This window comes from Heterodontus francisci, chromosome 1 (assembly GCF_036365525.1).
Source record: "Heterodontus francisci isolate sHetFra1 chromosome 1, sHetFra1.hap1, whole genome shotgun sequence".
Classification (NCBI taxonomy): domain Eukaryota; kingdom Metazoa; phylum Chordata; class Chondrichthyes; order Heterodontiformes; family Heterodontidae; genus Heterodontus; species Heterodontus francisci.
Window position 1 is genome coordinate 12,401,842 of NC_090371.1, and position 18,649 is coordinate 12,420,490.

The 18,649-nt window shown below is 46.9% G+C and overlaps 1 protein-coding gene across 1 annotated transcript in view; it reads left to right on the forward strand.

Annotated features, from left to right (window-relative positions):
• The first annotated feature begins 1,305 nt into the window (after nucleotides 1-1,305).
• The window catches only part of LOC137367792 (sepiapterin reductase-like), a 30,875-nt gene continuing 13,531 nt past the window's right edge, over nucleotides 1,306-18,649 (forward strand). The window contains exons 1-2 of the mRNA XM_068028672.1: nucleotides 1,306-1,667; nucleotides 6,025-6,315. Coding sequence (XP_067884773.1) covers nucleotides 1,328-1,667; nucleotides 6,025-6,315 — 631 coding nt within the window. The 5' untranslated portion in view covers nucleotides 1,306-1,327. The remainder of the gene's footprint in view (nucleotides 1,668-6,024; nucleotides 6,316-18,649) is intronic.

Genomic DNA, 18,649 nt, shown 5'->3' on the forward strand with positions numbered 1-18,649 from the left:
CAGTGGTCACTGCTGGAACCGCAGCAGTCACCAGGCCAGGAGCAGCCATGGAGCCCTGGACTGCAGGTAAGTAGGGGCTGGCTCCTCAGGCAGACCCCCGAGAGGGTGGGGGTGGGAGGTGGGGGTGGCAAAGGGACAGCCTTTGCTGCTGGGGGCCCTCCGTGGGCCGCAGATTTCCCATGGAGGAGGGCCACACCCACCAGCCCACACGGAGGCCGTCTCAGGTTCCCTGGAGTAAAATGCCAATGGGCTGAGGGAGGAGACCCTTTAGTGGCTTCTGGCCACGACCTGGAGTAAATTTAATGGCATCAGGAGGCGACAGGCACTCCACTCCCTGGCTTCTCTCACACTTTCATGGGCCCCCTACCCCGCCACACTGCCTGCCCCTCAAAGGCTCATAAAATCCAGCCCATCGTGTCCAATTCTGAGCATTAGAGAGAGTGCAGAAAAGATTCACGACAGTACCTCCAGGGAACTATTCTTTAAGTTCCACCTTTTTATTAAAAATCCACACTTAAGTTATAGAATGTCTGTTATTGCATCAATCGATATTCCAAATACTCGTGACATTGCTGGTTACTGAAGGTTAACACTGAAGCTGGGATTGTTCTCCTTAGAGAAGAGAAGGCTGAGAGGAGATTTGATAGAGGTGTTCAAAGTCATGAGAGATCTGGACAGAGTAGATAGAGAGAAACTGTTCCTACTGGCGGAAGAGTCGAGAACTGGAGGACACCAATTTAAGGAAATTGGCAAAAAGAACCAATGGCGACATGAAGGAAAACTTTTTAATGCAGCGAGCGGTTAGGATCTGGAATGCACCGCCTGAGATTGTGGTGGAGGCAGCTTCAACCATGGCTTTCAAAAGAGAATAAGAAAATAATAAAAAAAAATAAGAAGCTGATAAGAAATCTGCAGGCGTGCAGGGAAAGGGCAAGAGTGTGGGACTGGCTGAGTTCCACTTGCAAAGGGCAGTACACACGACGGGCTGAATGGCCTCCTTCTGTGCGGTAACCATTCTATGATACTATGGTCATTCTCACATTGGTGTTTGTGGGAGCTTGCTGTGTACAAACTGGCTGTCTGATTCCCTACATTACCACAGAGACTGCAGATCAAAAAGGTGCTTTACTGGCTGCAACAGGGAAGATGCTACAGAAGTGGAATTTGTTTCATTCATTTATTAAGCATTTTATTCCATTCTGCCTTTGCTTGTATTGGCTAAGCGTGCAGGGCTGGTCAAAGTGCACATTGCTGCTGTTAGTTATAAATCCGCAGTGTTTGCGTTTGAGGAGGAGTCGGATCTGATGTAAGAGGAAGTGGTGAAGGGATGGATGGAGGAGTGGAGGTGCCTGAGCTGCCGGACCTGGGCAAGAGTCTGTGCATCATCACGGGGGCGTCCCGGGGTTTGGGCAGGTCGCTGGCCATGGTGCTGATCCCCAGACTGCGGGCGGGATCCCGCCTGGTGCTGGTGGCCAGGTGCGGGGCCAGCTTGCGGGAGGTGGAGCGGCAGGTGCTGGAAGCCGCCCTGCCGGGGAGCGGGCTGGGGGTCAGCCGCGTAGAAGCCGACCTGAGCGGGGAAGAGGGGCTGCAGCGGGTCCTGAGCTCGGTCGCCGGCAGCCAGGAGCGGGATGGACCCCCGCAGAGACTGCTGCTCATTAACAACGCGGGTGAGGACACACTCCCGAGCAGCCTGGCAGCTCGTTAATGGCGTTGGCCATTGTTTTTGTCCTCATTTGAGTTAGATTTTCAATCCGGAGCCACAGGATGGCGACAAGAGTCAAGATCAGAGAATTACACAGGAATTGGCTCAATGACAGCAAACACAGGGGATGGTGGTGATGCATGCATTTCAGACTGGGAGATGGTTTGCCCAGTTTTGGGTCCACTATTTTTCAATTTTTATCAACAACCTAGACAAGGGTTCAGCGTTATAACGTTTACAGATGCTTGACAAAGTAGGAGGTAGTGATGAGGATAGTTATAGATTTCAGGGTGACACAGACAGAATGGTGAAATGGAACCTGAGCGATGGAGTTCAATATGGAAAGGGGTTATTATGGGAAGACAGTTTCTTGTACTTGGTACGATTCTGAGCAGAGAGACCTTGGCATCCAGATACACAAATCCTTAAAGGCCATAAGGCAATTTGATAAAATGGTTAAAAAAAAACATTTGGGTAGTTGGGTTTGAGTTGACTCCCACAACTATGTGGTTAACTCTTAATTGCCCTCCTCTGTGACCGAGCAAGGGCCAGTGTGCCACAGGGGTGAAGGCTGGATCCACTTTAGTTTTTGGTATATGTAAAAGAGTCACATTTCTGTAGTGCCTTTCACAGCCCAAGGCATCAATTTGTGTACGACAAGACAATGTCATAATCAGATCATCTGTTTTTAGTGATTTTACTTGATTGATAAATATTTACCGGGACAATGTGGATGATTGGGAGTTAGGAAGATAGGAACAGGAGGAGATCATTTAGCCCCTTGGGCCTGTTTTAACATTCAATGAGTTCATGGGTGATCTGTGAACGAACTCCATATATCTCTTTGCCCCATCTCCCTTAATACCTTTAATTAACAAACATTTATCAATCTCAGATTTAATTTTTTAAAAATTCATTCTTAGAATGTTGCTGACACCGGCCAGGCCAGCATTTATTGCCCATTCTGAATTGCCCTTGACAAGATGGTGGTGAGCTGCCTTCTTGAACCACTGCAGTCCATGTGGGGTAGGTATACGCACAGTGCTGTACGGAATGGAGTACCAGGATTTTGGTCCAGCAACAGTGAAGGAACAGCGATATAGTTCCAAGTCAGGATGGTGTGTGGCTTGGAGGGGAACTTGCAGGTGGTGGTGTTCCCATGCGTTTGCTGCCCTTTTCCTGCTAGGTGAAAGAGGTCACGGGTTTGGAAGATGCTGTTGAAGGAGCCTTGGTGAGTTGCTGCAGTGCATCTTGTAGATGGTACACAGTGCTGCCACTGTGCGCTGATGGTGGAGGGAGTGAATGCTTAAGGTGCTGATCAAGTGGGCTCCTTTGTTTTGGATGGTGTCGAGCTTCTTGACTGTTGTTGGAGCTGCACTCATCCAGGCAAGTGGAGAGTATTCCATCACACTCCTGACTTGTGCCTCGTACATGATGTAAAAGGTTTTGGTGAATTAGGAAGTGAGTTTCTGGTCAGGATGTTGATAGTGGGGGACTCAGCGATGGTAATTCTGTTGAATGTCAAGGGAAGATGGTTAGATTCTCTCTTGGAGATGGTCATTGCCTGGCACTTGTGTGGCATGAATGCCACTTGCCATTTATTTATTCAAGCATGACTGTTTCCAGGTCCTATTGCATGAGGGCATGGACTGCTTCAGTATTTGAGGAGTTGCGAATGGTACTGAACACAGTGCAATCATTAGCGAACATCCCCACTTCTGACCTTATGTTGGAGGGAAGATCATTGATGAAGCAGCTGAAGATGGTTGGGTCTCAGACACTACCCTGAGGAACTCCTGTAGTGATGTCCTGGAGCTGAGATGATTGACCTCCAGCAACCACAACCATCTTCCTTTGTGCTATATGTGACTCCAACCAGTGGATGTTGGCCGCCTCGAGGACTTCTGTGTTGGAGATATGGTCCTGCCACCTGATGCCAAGTATTCTCCGGAGGCAGCGAAGATGGAATGAATTTATACTAATCCATTTATACTAATCCTACATTAACCCCATATTCTCTACCACATCCCCACCACCTACCTACACTAGGGGCAATTTACAATGGCCAATTTACCTATCAACCTGCAAGTCTTTGGCTGTGGGAGGAAACTGGAGCACCCGGCGGAAACCCACGCAGACACAGGGAGAACTTGCAAACTCAGCACAGGCAGTACCCAGAATTGAACCCGGGTCGCTGGAGCTGTAAGGCTGCGGTGCTAACCACTGCGGCACTGTGCCGCCTGTGAGGAAGACATTGTCAGGTCAACTGGGCAGGGGATGCCTTTGTTGCTCTGGTGCCTGGGTTAATGCCAGGTCGTGTGTCCAGTTTTATTCTTATTCAACTTTTCTGTTGCAGTTTGATGCAACTGATTGGCTTGCAGGGCCGTGTCAGAGGGCAGTTCGGAGTCAACCATATTGCTGTGGGTCTGGAGTCACATGTAGGCCAGACCAGTAAGCACAGCAGATTTCCTCCACTGAAGGATATTAGTGACCAGATGGGCTTTTTGTTTTTGTCAGTCCAGTAGATTCATGGTCATTATTGACAAGACTCGCATTCTATTCCAATATTTTCCATTAATTAAGTGAATTTAAATTTCCCTGGGTGCCGTGGTGGGATTTGAACTCATGTCTCCTGAGCCTCTAGATTATTAGCTCAGTGACATTACCACTATGCTATTGTTCCCACAAGCAGTTAATCAATTGCCATTGTGGAAGAAATTCCCAATTTCCTTGCATATAAGGAGTACAGTCTTAAAATTTGGAGCATGAGCAGTGAGGAGGGTAACAGCCCCAGCAGCCAATTTTATCTGCAGCGCCTGTGGAAGAGTCTGTCACTCTAGAATTGGCCTTTATAGCCGCTCCAGGCGCTGCTTCACAAACCACTGACCACCTCCAGGCGCTTACCCATTGTCTCTCGAGTCAAGGAGGCCAAAGAAGAAGAAGAAGAAGAGGAGGGTTATAAAAGATTTCAGCAAGATCCAGGCAGGTTATTGGAATGGGCAGGCAGGTGGACTATACAGTTTAACATGGGGAAATGCGAGGTAATACATTTTTGGAAGAAGCACATGGAATGCCAGGATATACCTGATGGAAAAATAATGTGGGGTATGAATAGAGAGACCTAGTGGGTTAATTGTATATATAATTCTTTCAAGCTGCAAAAATGGGTAAATAAAGCCAGAAAAAGGCCAATAGAATTTGGGGTTTTATAAATAGAGACATAGATTATGAGTGAAGAAATAACAAAAGAATCAAGAGCAGAGATGAGCAGCTATTTTTTATACAGCAAATTGTTATGATCTGGAACGTTCTGCCTGAAAGGGTGGTGGAAGCAGATTCAATAGTAACTTTCAAAATCAAATGAGACATACAGATAAAAATAAACCATTTGCAGGGCTGTGGGGAAAGAGAAGAGGAATGGGGCTAATTGGACAGCTCTTTCAAAGGGCCGTCCTGGGCATGATGGACTGAATGGCCTCCTTCTACACTGTCATATTCTGTGATTATAATGATTCATTTGTACAAAACGTTGGATTGGCCACAGTTAGTGGCTCTGCAGTTTTGGACACTTTATGATAGGAAGAACATTCAACACAAAGAGTGGACAGTGTAGATCGAGCAGGATGATACCAGGGATGGGAAACTCTAGCTATGGGGAGAGAACTGCGCTACTGAGGCTGTTTCCACTGGGTAGAGAAAGGCTAAAAGAGATTTAACAGAGGTTTTTCTTAAATTTTGAAGGTTTTGAAGAGTGAATCGGGAAAGACTAGTAGCTCTGGTTGGGGAGTGAGTGATGAGCAGTCATCAATTTAGAAAGCACACAGAGAGTGAAGAGAAAGATTAGGAGGAATTTCTTTACTTAGAGGCTCATTGTGGTCACGGCATCTGGTTTACAGGAGCTTAATCAGACAAAAATTGACACTGAGCCAAAAAAATAAGATATTGGACATGGACAGAACTGATGAAGGGTCACTGACCTGAAACGTTAACTCTGCTTTTCTCTCCACAGATGCTGCCTGACCTGCTGAGTATTTCCAGCACTTTCTGTTTTTATTTCAGATTTCCAACATCTGCAGTATTTTGTTTTATTATAGTGAGAATTTTAAAATTGAGATGTTAGTTCACCAGTTGCCAATGTATCCCGGCAAGCATAGGGGGTGATGAGTGAACAGGAATTGGTACAAGTTAGGACACGGACAGCAGCGGTTTGGGTGAGCTTAGAGTGTATCGAGTTTAAGAGGTTTATGGTTGTGGTTGGGCAACATTGAAATAGCCAGGTCTGGTATACGAATATTAATTTATTTGTTTCTTTCTTCACTCAGGCTCTGTGGGAGATATCTCGAAGTTTGTCGTGGACTTTACCAAGCCCTCAGAGGTTTCCAAATACTTCGACTTGAACTTCACATCCGCCATGTGCCTCACTGCCTCCCTGCTGAAGGCTTTCCCCAAGAACGAGAACCTTCAGCGAACAGTGATCAACATCAGCTCGCTTTGTGCGGTACAGCCTTTCAAATCCTGGTCACTGTACTGCTCAGGAAAGGCCGCACGGGAGATGATGTTCAGGGTCCTGGCAGCGGAAGAGCCTGATGTGAGGGTGCTGAACTATGCCCCAGGTAACACACTGAGAATTACTCCCAGGGAACACAGTGAGGATTACTCCCAGGGAACACAGTGAGGATTACTGTCAGGAAACACAGTAAGGATTATGCTCAGGGAACACACTGAGGATTACTCCCAGGGAACACACTGAGGATTACTCTCAGGGAACACAGTAAGGATTACTCCCAGGGAACACACTGAGGATTACTCGCAGGGAACACAGTAAGGATTATGCTCAGGGAACACACTGAGGATTACTCTCAGGGAACACAGTAAGGATTATGCTCAGGGAACACACTGAGGATTACTCTCAGGGAACACAGTAAGGATAACTCTCAGGGAACACAGTGAGGATTACTCTCAGGGAACACAATAAGGATTATGCTCAGGGAACACACTGAGGATTACTCCCAGGGAACACACTGAGGATTACTCTCAGGGAACACAGTAAGGATTATGCTCAGGGAACACACTGAGGATTACTCTCAGGGAACACAGTAAGGATTATGTTCAGGGAACACAGTAAGGATAACTCTCAGGGAACACAATAAGGATTATGCTCGGGGAACACACTGAGAATTACTCTCAGGTAACGTACTGCGGATTGCTCTCAGGGAACACAGTAAGGATTATGCTCAGGGAACACACTGAGGATTACTCTCAGGGAACACAGTAAGGATAATTCTCAGGGAACACAATAAGGATTATGCTCAGGGAACACACTGAGGATTACTCGCAGGGAACATACTGAGGATTACTCTAAGGGAACACAGTAAGGATTACTCTCGGGTAACACACTGAGGATTACTCTCGGGTAACACAGTGAGGATTACTCTCGGGTAACACAGTGAGGATTACTCTCGGGTAACACAATAAGGATTATGCTCAGGGAACATACTGAGGATTACTCTCAGGTAACGTACTGCAGTTTGCTCTCAGGGAACACACTGAGGATTATGCTCAGGGAACACACTGAGGATTACTCTCAGGTAACGTACTGCGGATTTCTCGCAGGGAACACACTGAGGATTACTCGCAGGGAACATACTGAGGATTACTCTAAGGGAACACAGTAAGGATTACTCTCGGGTAACAGAGTGAGGATTACGCTTGGGTAACACAGTGAGGATTACTCTCGGGTAACACAGTGAGGATTACTCTCGGGTAACACAGTGAGGATTACTCTCAGGGAACACAGTAAGGATTACTGTCAGGGAACACAGTAAGGATTATGCTCAGGGAACTCACTGAGGATTACTCTCAGGTAACGTACTGCGGATTGCTCTCAGGGAACACACTGAGGATTACTCGCAGGGAACATACTGAGGATTACTCTCAGGGAACACAATAAGGATTATGCTCAGGGAACACACTGAGGATTACTCTCAGGTAACGTACTGCAGATTGCTCTCAGGGAACACATTGAGGATTACTCGCAGGGAACATACTGAGGATTACTCTAAGGGAACACAGTAAGGATTACTCTCGGGTAACAGTGAGGATTACTCTCGGTTAACACAGTGAGGATTACTCTCGGTTAACACAGTGAGGATTACTCTCGGGTAACACAGTGAGGATTATGCTCAGGGAACACAGTAAGGATTACTGTCAGGGAACACAGTAAGGATTATGCTCAGGAAACACACTGAGGATTACCCGCAGTTAACATACTGCGGATTACTCTCAGGGGACACACTGAGGATTACTCTCAGGGAACACAGTAAGGATTACTCTCGGATAACAGAGTGAGGATTATGCTCGGGTAACAGAGTGAGGATTACTCTCGGGTAACACAGTGAGGATGACTCTCGGGTAACACAGTGAGGATTACTCTCAGGGAACACAGTAAGGATTACTGTCAGGGAACACAGTAAGGATTATGCTCAGGAAACACACTGAGGATTACTCGCAGGTAACGTACTGCGGATTACTCTCAGGGAACACACTGAGGATTACTCTCAGGGAACACCGTAAGGATTACTCTCGGGTAACAGAATGAAGATTACGCTCGGGGAACACAGTGAGGATTACTCTCGGGTAACACAGTGAGGATTACTCTCGGGTAACACAGTGAGGATTACTCTCAGAATACAGTGAGGATTACTCTCGGGGAACACAGTGAGGATTACTCTCGGGGAACACAGTGAGGATTACTCTCAGGGAACACAGTGAGGATTACTCTCGGGTAACAGACTGAGGATTACGCTCGGGAAACACACTGAGGATTACTCGCAGGTAACGTACTGCGGATTACTCTCAGGGAACACACTTAGGATTACTCTCAGGGAACACCGTAAGGATTACTCTCGGAATACAGTGAGGATTACCATCGGGGAATACAGTGAGGATTACTCTCAGGGAATACAGTGAGGATTACTCTCGGAATACAGTGAGGATTACCATCGGGGAATACAGTGAGGATTACTCTCGGGGAATACAGTGAGGATTACTCTCAGGGAACCCAGTAAGGATTACTCTCGGGGAATACAGTGAGGATTACTCTATTACTCTCAGGGAACCCAGTAAGGATTACTCTTGGGTAACAGAGTGAGGATTACTCTCGGGAAACACAGTGAGGATTACTCTCGGGTAACACAGTGAGGATTACTCTTGGGTAACACAGTGAGGATTATGCTCAGGGAACACACTGAGGATTACTCGCAGGTAACGTACTGCGGATTACTCTCAGGGAACACACTGAGGATTACTCGCAGGTAACATACTGCGGATTACTCTCGGAACACACTGAGGATTACTCTCAGGGAACACAGTAAGGATTACTCTCGGGTAACAGAATGAGGATTACGCTCGGGGAATACAGTGAGGATTACTCTCGGGGAATACAGTGAGGATTACTCTCAGGGAATACAGTGAGGATTACTCTCGGAATACAGTGAGGATTACCATCGGGGAATACAGTGAGGATTACTCTCGGGGAATACAGTGAGGATTACTCTGAGGTAAAACAGTGAAGATTACTCTCAGGCAACACAGTAAGGATTACACTCGGGGAACACAGTGAGGATTACTCTCAGGAAACATACTGAGGATTACTCTCAGGGAACACAGTAAGGATTACTCTCAGGGAACACAGTAAGGATTACTCTCGGGTAACACAGTGAGGATTACTCTTGGGTAACACAGTGAGGATTACTCTTAGGGAACACAGTAAGGATTACTGTCAGGGAACACAGTAAGGATTACTGTCAGGGAACACAGTGAGGATTACTCTCAGGGAACACACTGAGGATTACTCTCAGGGAACACACTGAGGATTACTCTCAGGGAACACACTGAGGATTACTCTCAGGGAACACAGTAAGGATTATGCTCAGGGAACACACTGAGGATTACTCTCAGGTAACGTACTGCGGATTGCTCTCAGGGAACACACTGAGGATTACTCGCAGGTAACGTACTGCGGATTACTCTCAGGAAACATACTGAGGATTACGCTTGGGTAACACAGTGAGGATTACTCGCAGGTAACGTACTGCGGATTTCCCTCAGGGAACACACTGAGGATTACTCTCAGGGAACACAGTAAGGATTACGCTTGGGTAACACAGTGAGGATTACGCTTGGGTAACACAGTGAGGATTACTCTCAGGGAACACAGTAAGGATTACTGTCAGGGAACACAGTGAGGATTACTCTCAGGGAACAAACTGAGGATTACTCCCAGGGAACACTCTGAGGATTACTCTCATGGAACACAGTAAGGATTACTCTCGGGGAACACAGTGAGGATTACTCTCCGGGAACATACTGAGGATTACTCCCAGGGAACACACTGAGGATTACTCTCAGGGAACACAGTAAGGATTATGCTCAGGGAACACACTGAGGATTACTCTCAGGGAACACAGTAAGGATTATGCTCAGGGAACACACTGAGGATTACTCTCAGGGAACACAGTAAGGATAACTCTCAGGGAACACAGTGAGGATTACTCTCAGGGAACACAATAAGGATTACTCCCAGGGAACACACTGAGGATTACTCCCAGGGAACACACTAAGGATTACTCTCAGGGAACACAGTAAGGATTATGCTCAGGGAACACACTGAGGATTACTCCCAGGGAAATGATTTGGAGGAAAGTATAGGTGGTCTGATTAGCAAGTTTGCAGACGACACTAAGATTGGTGGAGTAGCAGATAGTGAAGGGGACTGTCAGAGAATACAGCAGAATATAAATAGATTGGAGATTTGGGCAGAGAAATGGCAGATGGAGTTCAACCAGGGCAAATGCGAGGTGATGCATTTTGGAAGATCCAATTCAAGAGTGAACTATACAGTAAATGGAAAAGTCCTGGGGAAAATTGATGTACAGAGAGATTTGGGTGTTCAGGTCCATTGTTCCCTGAAGGTGGCAACGCAGGTCAATAGAATGGTCAAGAAGGCATACGGCATGCTTTCCTTCATCGGACGGGGTATTGAGTACAAGGGTTGGCAGGTCATGTTCCAGTTGTATAAGACTTTGGTTCGGCCACATTTGGAATACTGCGTGCAGTTCTGGTCGCCACATTCCCAAAAGGATGTAGATGCTTTGGAGAGGGTGCAGAGGAGGTTCACCAGGATGTTGCCTGGTATGGAGGGCGCTAGCTATGAAGAGAGGTTGAGTAGATTAGTATTATTTTCATTAGAAAGACGGAGGTTGAGGGGGGACCTGATTGAGGTGTACAAAATCATGAGAGGTATAGACAGGGTGGATAGCAAGAAGCGTTCTCCCAGAGTGGGGGATTCAATTACTAGGGGTCACGAGTTCAAAGTGAGAGGGGAAAAGTTTAGGGGGGATATGCGTGGAAAGTTCTTTACGCAGAGGGTGGTGGGTGCCTGGAATGCGTTGCCAGCGGAGGTGGTAGACTCGGGCACGATAGCGTCTTTTAAGATGTATCTAGACAGATACATGAATGGGCAGGAAGTAAAGAGATACAGACCCTTAGAAAATAGGCGACAGGTTTAGATAGAGGATCTGGATCGGCGCAGGCTTGGAGGGCCGAAGGGCCTGTTCCTGTGCTGTAATTTTCTTTGTTCTTCTTTGTTCTTGGAACATACTGAGGATTACTCCCAGGGAACACACTGAGGATTACTCTCAGGGAACACAGTAAGGATTACGCTTGGGTAACACAGTGAGGATTACTCTCGGGTAACACAGTAAGGATTACTCTCGGGTAACACAGTGAGGATTACTCTCAGGGAACACAGTAAGGATTACTCTCAGGGAACACACTGAGGATTACTCTCAGGGAACACAGTAAGGATTACTCTCGGGTAACAGTGAGGATTACTCTCGGGTAACAGTGAGGATTACCCTTGGGTATCACAGTGAGGATTACTCTCAGGGAACACAGTAAGGATTACTCTCAGGGAACACAGTAAGGATTACCCTTGGGTATCACAGTGAGGATTACTCTCAGGGAACACAGTAAGGATTACTGTCAGGGAACACAGTAAGGATTATGCTCAGGGAACACACCGAGGATTACTCGCAGCTAACGTACTGTGGATTACTCTCGGAACACACTGAGGATTACTCTCAGGCAACACAGTAAGGATTACTCTCGGGTAACAGAATGAGGATTACGCTCGGGGAACACAGTGAGGGTTACTCTCGGGTAACATAGTGAGGGTTACTCTCGGGTAACACACTGAGGATTACTCTCTCGGAATACAGTGAGGATTACTCTCGGAATACAGTGAGGATTACCATCGGGGAATACAGTGAAGATTACTCTCGGGGAATACAGTGAGGATTACTCTGAGGTAAAACAGTGAAGATTACTCTCAGGCAACACAGTAAGGATTACTCTTGGGGAACACAGTGAGGATTACTCTCAGGGAACATACTGAGGATTACTCTCAGGGAACACAGGAAGGATTACTCTCAGGGAACATAGTGAGGAATACGCTCGGGTAACACAGTGAGGATTAATCTCGGGGAACACACTGAGGATTACGCTCAGGGAACACAGTGAGGATTACTCTCGGGTAACACTGAGGATTACGCTCCGGGAACACAGTGAGGATTTCTCTTGGGTAACACACTGAGGATTTCTCTCGGGTAACACACTGAGGATTACTCTCGGGGAACACAGTCAGGATTACTCTGAGGGAACACAGTAAGGATTACTCTCAGGGAAATTAGTGAGGATTACGTTCGGGAAACACAGTGAGGATTACTCTCATGGAACACAGTGACGATTACGCTCGGGGAACACAGTGAAGATTACTCTCGGGTAACACAGTGAGGATTACGCTCGGGGAACACAGTAAGGATTATGCTCAGGGAACACACTGAGGATTACTCTCAGGTAACGTACTGCAGATTGCTCTCAGGGAACACACTGAGGATTACTCGCAGTTAACGTACTGCGGATTACTCTCAGGAAACACAGTAAGGATTACTCTCGGGTTACACAGTGAGGATTATGCTTGGGTAACACAGTGAGGATTACTCTCGGGTAACGCAGTGAGGATTACTCTCGGGTAACGCAGTGAGGATTACTCTCGGGTAACGCAGTGAGGATTACTCTCGGGTAATGCAGTGAGGATCACTCTCGCGTAACACAGTGAGGATTACTCTCAGGGAACACAGTAAGGATTACTGTCAGGGAACACAGTAAGGATTATGCTCAGGGAACACACTGAGGATTACCCGCAGTTAACGTACTGCGGATTACTCTCAGGGAACACAGTAAGGATTACTCTCGGGTAACAGAGTGAGGAGTACTCTCGGGTAACACAGTGAGGAGTACTCTCGGGTAACACAGTGAGGATTACTCTCGGGTAACACAGTGAGGATTACTCTCAGGGAACACAGTAAGGATTACTTTTTTTTAGAATTAGAATATTACAGCGCAGTACAGGCCCTTCGGCCCTCGATGTTGCGCCGATCATCTGACCTACACTATTCCATTTACATCCATATGTCTATCCAATGACCACTTAAATGCCCTTAAAGTTGGCGAGTCTACTACTGTTGCAGGCAGGGCGTTCCACGCCCCTACTACTCTCTGCATAAAGAAACTACCTCTGACATCTGTCCTATATCTTTCACCCCTCAACTGTCAGGGAACACAGTAAGGATTATGCTCAGGAAACACACTGAGGATTACTCGCAGGTAACGTACTGCGGATTACTCTCAGGGAACACACTGAGGATTACTCTCAGGGAACACACTGAGGATTACTCTCAGGGAACACAGTAAGGATTACTCTCGGGTAACAGAGTGAGGATTACGCTCGGGAAACACAGTGAGGATTACTCTCGGGTAACACAGTGAGGATTACTCTCGGGTTACACAGTGAGGATGATGCTCAGGGAACACACTGAGGATTGCTCGCAGGTAACGTACTGCGGATTACTCTCGGAACACACTGAGGATTACTCGCAGGTAACGTACTGCGGATTACTCTCAGGGAACACACTGAGGATTACTCTCAGGGAACACAGTGAGGATTACTCTCGGGTAACAGAATGAGGATTACGCTCGGGGAACACAGTGAGGATTACTCTCGGGTAACCCACTGAGGATTACTCTCAGGGAATACAGTGAGGATTACCATCGGGGAATACAGTGAGGATTACTCTCAGGGAACACAGTAAGGATTACTCTCGGGTAACAGAGTGAGGATTACGCTCGGGTAACACAGTGAGGATTACTCTCGGGTAACACAGTGAGGATTACTCTCGGGTTACACAGTGAGGATTATGCTCAGGGAACACACTGAGGATTACTCGCAGGTAACGTACTGCGGATTACTCTCAGGGAACACACTGAGGATTACTCGCAGGTAACGTACTGCGGATTACTCTCAGGGAACACACTGAGGATTACTCTCAGGGAACACAGTGAGGATTACTCTCGGGTAACAGAATGAGGATTACGCTCGGGGAACACAGTGAGGATTACTCTCGGGTAACCCACTGAGGATTACTCTCAGGGAATACAGTGAGGATTACCATCGGGGAATACAGTGAGGATTACTCTCGGGGAATACAGTGAGGATTACTCTCAGGGAAAACAGTGAAGATTACTCTCGGAATACAGTGAGGATTACTCTTAGGTAAAACAGTGAAGATTACTCTCGGAATACAGTGAGGATTACCATCGGGGAATACAGTGAGGATTACTCTCAGGCGACACAGTAAGGATTACTCTCGCGGAACACACTGAGGATTACTCGCAGGTAACGTACTGCGGATTACTCTCAGGGAACACACTGAGGATTACTCACAGGTAACGTACTGCGGATTACTCTCAGGGAACATACTGAGGGTTACTCTGAGGGAACACAGTAAGGATTACTCTCGGGTAACAGAGTGAGGATTACGCTTGGGTAACACAGTGAGGATTACTCTCGAGTAACGCAGTGAGGATTACTCTCGCGTAACACAGTGAGGATTACTGTCAGGGAACACAGTAAGGATTATGCTCAGGGAACACAGTGAGGATTACTCTCAGGGAACACAGTAAGGATTACTGTCAGGGAACACAGTAAGGATTATGCTCAGGAAACACACTGAGGATTACTCGCAGGTAACGTACTGCGGATTACTCTCAGGGAACACACTGAGGATTACTCTCAGGGAACACAGTAAGGATTTCTCTCGGGTAACCCAGTGAGGATTACTCTCGGGTAACCCAGTGAGGATTACTCTCGGGTAACACACTGAGGATTACCATCGGGGAATACAGTGAGGATTACTCTCAGGGAACACAGTAAGGATTTCTCTCGGGTAACAGAATGAAGATTACGCTCGGGTAACCCAGTGAGGATTACTCTCGGGTAACCCAGTGATGATTACTCTCGGGTAACACACTGAGGATTACTCTCAGGGAATACAGTGAGGATTACTCTTAGGTAAAACAGTGAAGATTACTCTCGGAATACAGTGAGGATTACCATCAGGGAATACAGTGAGGATTACTCTCGGGGAATACAGTGAGGATTACTCTCAGGGAACACAGTAAGGATTACTCTCAGGTAACAGAGTGAGGATTACGCTCGGGAAACACAGTGAGGAGTACTCTCGGGTAACACAGTGAGGATTACTCTCGGGTTACACAGTGAGAATTATGCTCAGGGAACACACTGAGGATTACTCTCGGGTAACACACTGAGGATTACTATCAGGGAATACAGTGAGGATTACTCTCGGAATACAGTGAGGATTACTCTCAGGTAAAACAGTGAAGATTACTCTCGGAATACAGTGAGGATTACTCTTAGGTAAAACAGTGAAGATTACTCTCAGGCAACACAGTAAGGATTACTCTCGCGGAACACACTGAGGATTACTCGCAGGTAACGTACTGCGGATTACTCTCAGGGAACACACTGAGGATTACTCACAGGTAACGTACTGCGGATTACTCTCAGGGAACACACTGAGGATTACTCTCAGGGAATACAGTAAGGATTACTCTCGGGTAACAGAATGAGGATTACGCTCGGGGAACACCCTGAGGATTACTCTCAGGTAACACACTGAGGATTACTCGCAGCGAATACAGTGAGGATTACTCTCAGGGAATACAGTGAGGATTACTCTCGGAATACAGTGAGGATTACCATCGGGGAATACAGTGAGGATTACTCTCAGGCTACACAGTAAGGATTACTCTCGCGGAACACAGTGAGGATTACTCTCAGGGAACAAACTGAGGATTACTCTCAGGGAACACAGTAAGGTTTACTCTCGAAGGAACACAGTGAGGATTACTCTCAGGGAACATACTGAGGATTACTCCCAGGGAACACACTGAGGATTACTCTCAGGGAACACAGTAAGCATTATGCTCAGGGAACACACTGAGGATTACTCTCAGGGAACACAGTAAGGATAACTCCCAGGGAACACACTGAGGATTACTCCCAGGGAACACACTGAGGATTACTCTCAGGGAACTCAGTAAGGATTATGCTCAGGGAACACACTGAGGATTACTCCCAGGGAAATGATTTGGAGGAAAGTATAGGTGGTCTGATTAGCAAGTTTGCAGACGACACTAAGATTGGTGGAGTAGCAGATAGTGAAGGGGACTGTCCGAGAATACAGCAGAATATAGATAGATTGGAGAGTTGGGCAGAGAAATGGCGGATGGAGTTCAATCAGGGTAAATGCGAGGTGATGCATTTTGGAAGATCCAATTCAAGAGTGAACTATACAGTAAATGGAAAAGTCCTGGGGAAAATTGATGTACAGAGAGATTTGGGTGTTCAGGTCCATTGTTCCCTGAAGGTGGCAACGCAGGTCAATAGAATGGTCAAGAAGGCATACGGCATGCTTTCCTTCATCGGACGGGGTATTGAGTACAAGGGTTGGCAGGTCATGTTCCAGTTGTATAAGACTTTGGTTCGGCCACATTTGGAATACTGCGTGCAGTTCTGGTAGCCACATTCCCAAAAGGATGTAGATGCTTTGGAGAGGGTGCAGAGGAGGTTCACCAGGATGTTGCCTGGTATGGAGGGCGCTAGCTATGAAGAGAGGTTGAGTAGATTAGTATTATTTTCATTAGAAAGACAGAGGTTGAGGGGGGACCTGATTGAGGTGTACAAAATCATGAGAGGTATAGACAGGGTGGATAGCAAGAAGCGTTTTCCCAGAGTGGGGGATTCAATTACTAGGGGTCACGAGTTCAAAGTGAGAGGGGAAAAGTTTAGGGGGGATATGCATGGAAAGTTCTTTACGCAGAGGGTGGTGGGTGCCTGGAACGCGTTGCCAGCGGAGGTGGTAGACGCGGGCACGATAGCGTCTTTTAAGATGTATCTAGACAGATACATGAATGGGCAGGAAGCAAAGAGATACAGACCCTTAGAAAATAGGCGACATGTTTAGATAGAGGATCTGGATCGGCGCAGGCTTGGAGGGCCGAAGGGCCTGTTCCTGTGCTGTAAATTTTCTTTGTTCTTCTTTGTTCTTGGAACATACTGAGGATTACTCTCAGGGAACACACTGAGGATTACTCTCAGGGAACACAGTAAGGATAACTCTCCGGGAACACAGTGAGGATTACTCTCAGGGAACACAATAAGGATTATGCTCAGGGAACACACTGAGGATTACTCGCAGGTAACGTACTGCGGATTACTTTCAGGGAACACACTGAGGATTACTTGCAGGGAACACAGTAAGGATTACTCTCGGGTAACAGAGTGAGGATTACGCTCGGGGAACACAGTGAGGATTACTCTCGGGTAACACAGTGAGGATTACTCTCGGGTAACACAGTGAGGATTACTCTCAGGGAACACAGTAAGGATTATGCTCAGGGAACACACTGAGGATTACTCTCAGGGAACACAGTAAGGATAACTCCCAGGGAACACACTGAGGATTACTCCCAGGGAACACACTGAGGATTACTCTCAGGGAACTCAGTAAGGATTATGCTCAGGGAACACACTGAGGATTACTCCCAGGGAAATGATTTGGAGGAAAGTATGGGTGGTCTGATTAGCAAGTTTGCAGACGACACTAAGATTGGTGGAGTAGCAGATAGTGAAGGGGACTGTCAGAGAATACAGCAGAATATAGATAGATTGGAGAGTTGGGCAGAGAAATGGCAGATGGAGTTCAATCAGGGTAAATGCGAGGTGATGCATTTTGGAAGATCCAATTCAAGAGTGAACTATACAATAAATGGAAAAGTCCTGGGGAAAATTGATGTACAGAGAGATTTGGGTGTTCAGGTCCATTGTTTCCTGAAGGTGGCAACGCAGGTCAATAGAATGGTCAAGAAGGCATACGGCATGCTTTCCTTCATCGGACGGGGTATTGAGTACAAGGGTTGGCAGGTCATGTTCCAGTTGTATAAGACTTTGGTACGGCCACATTTGGAATACTGCGTGCAGTTCTGGTCGCCACATTCCCAAAAGGATGTAGATGCTTTGGAGAGGGTGCAGAGGAGGTTCACCAGGATGTTGCCTGGTATGGAGGGCGCTAGCTATGAAGAGACGTTGAGTAGATTAGTATTATTTTCATTAGAAAGACGGAGGTTGAGGGGGGACCTGATTGAGGTGTACAAAATCATGAGAGGTATAGACAGGGTGGATAGCAAGAAGCGTTTTCCCAGAGTGTGGGATTCAATTACTAGGGGTCACGAGTTCAAAGTGAGAGGGGAAAAGTTTAGGGGGGATATGCGTGGAAAGTTCTTTACGCAGAGGGTGGTGGGTGCCTGGAACGCGTTGCCAGCGGAGGTGGTAGACGCGGGCACGATAGCGTCTTTTAAGATGTATCTAGATAGATACATGAATGGGCAGGAAGCAAAGAGATACAGACCCTTAGAAAATAGGCGACATGTTTAGATAGAGGATCTGGATCGATGTAGGCTTGG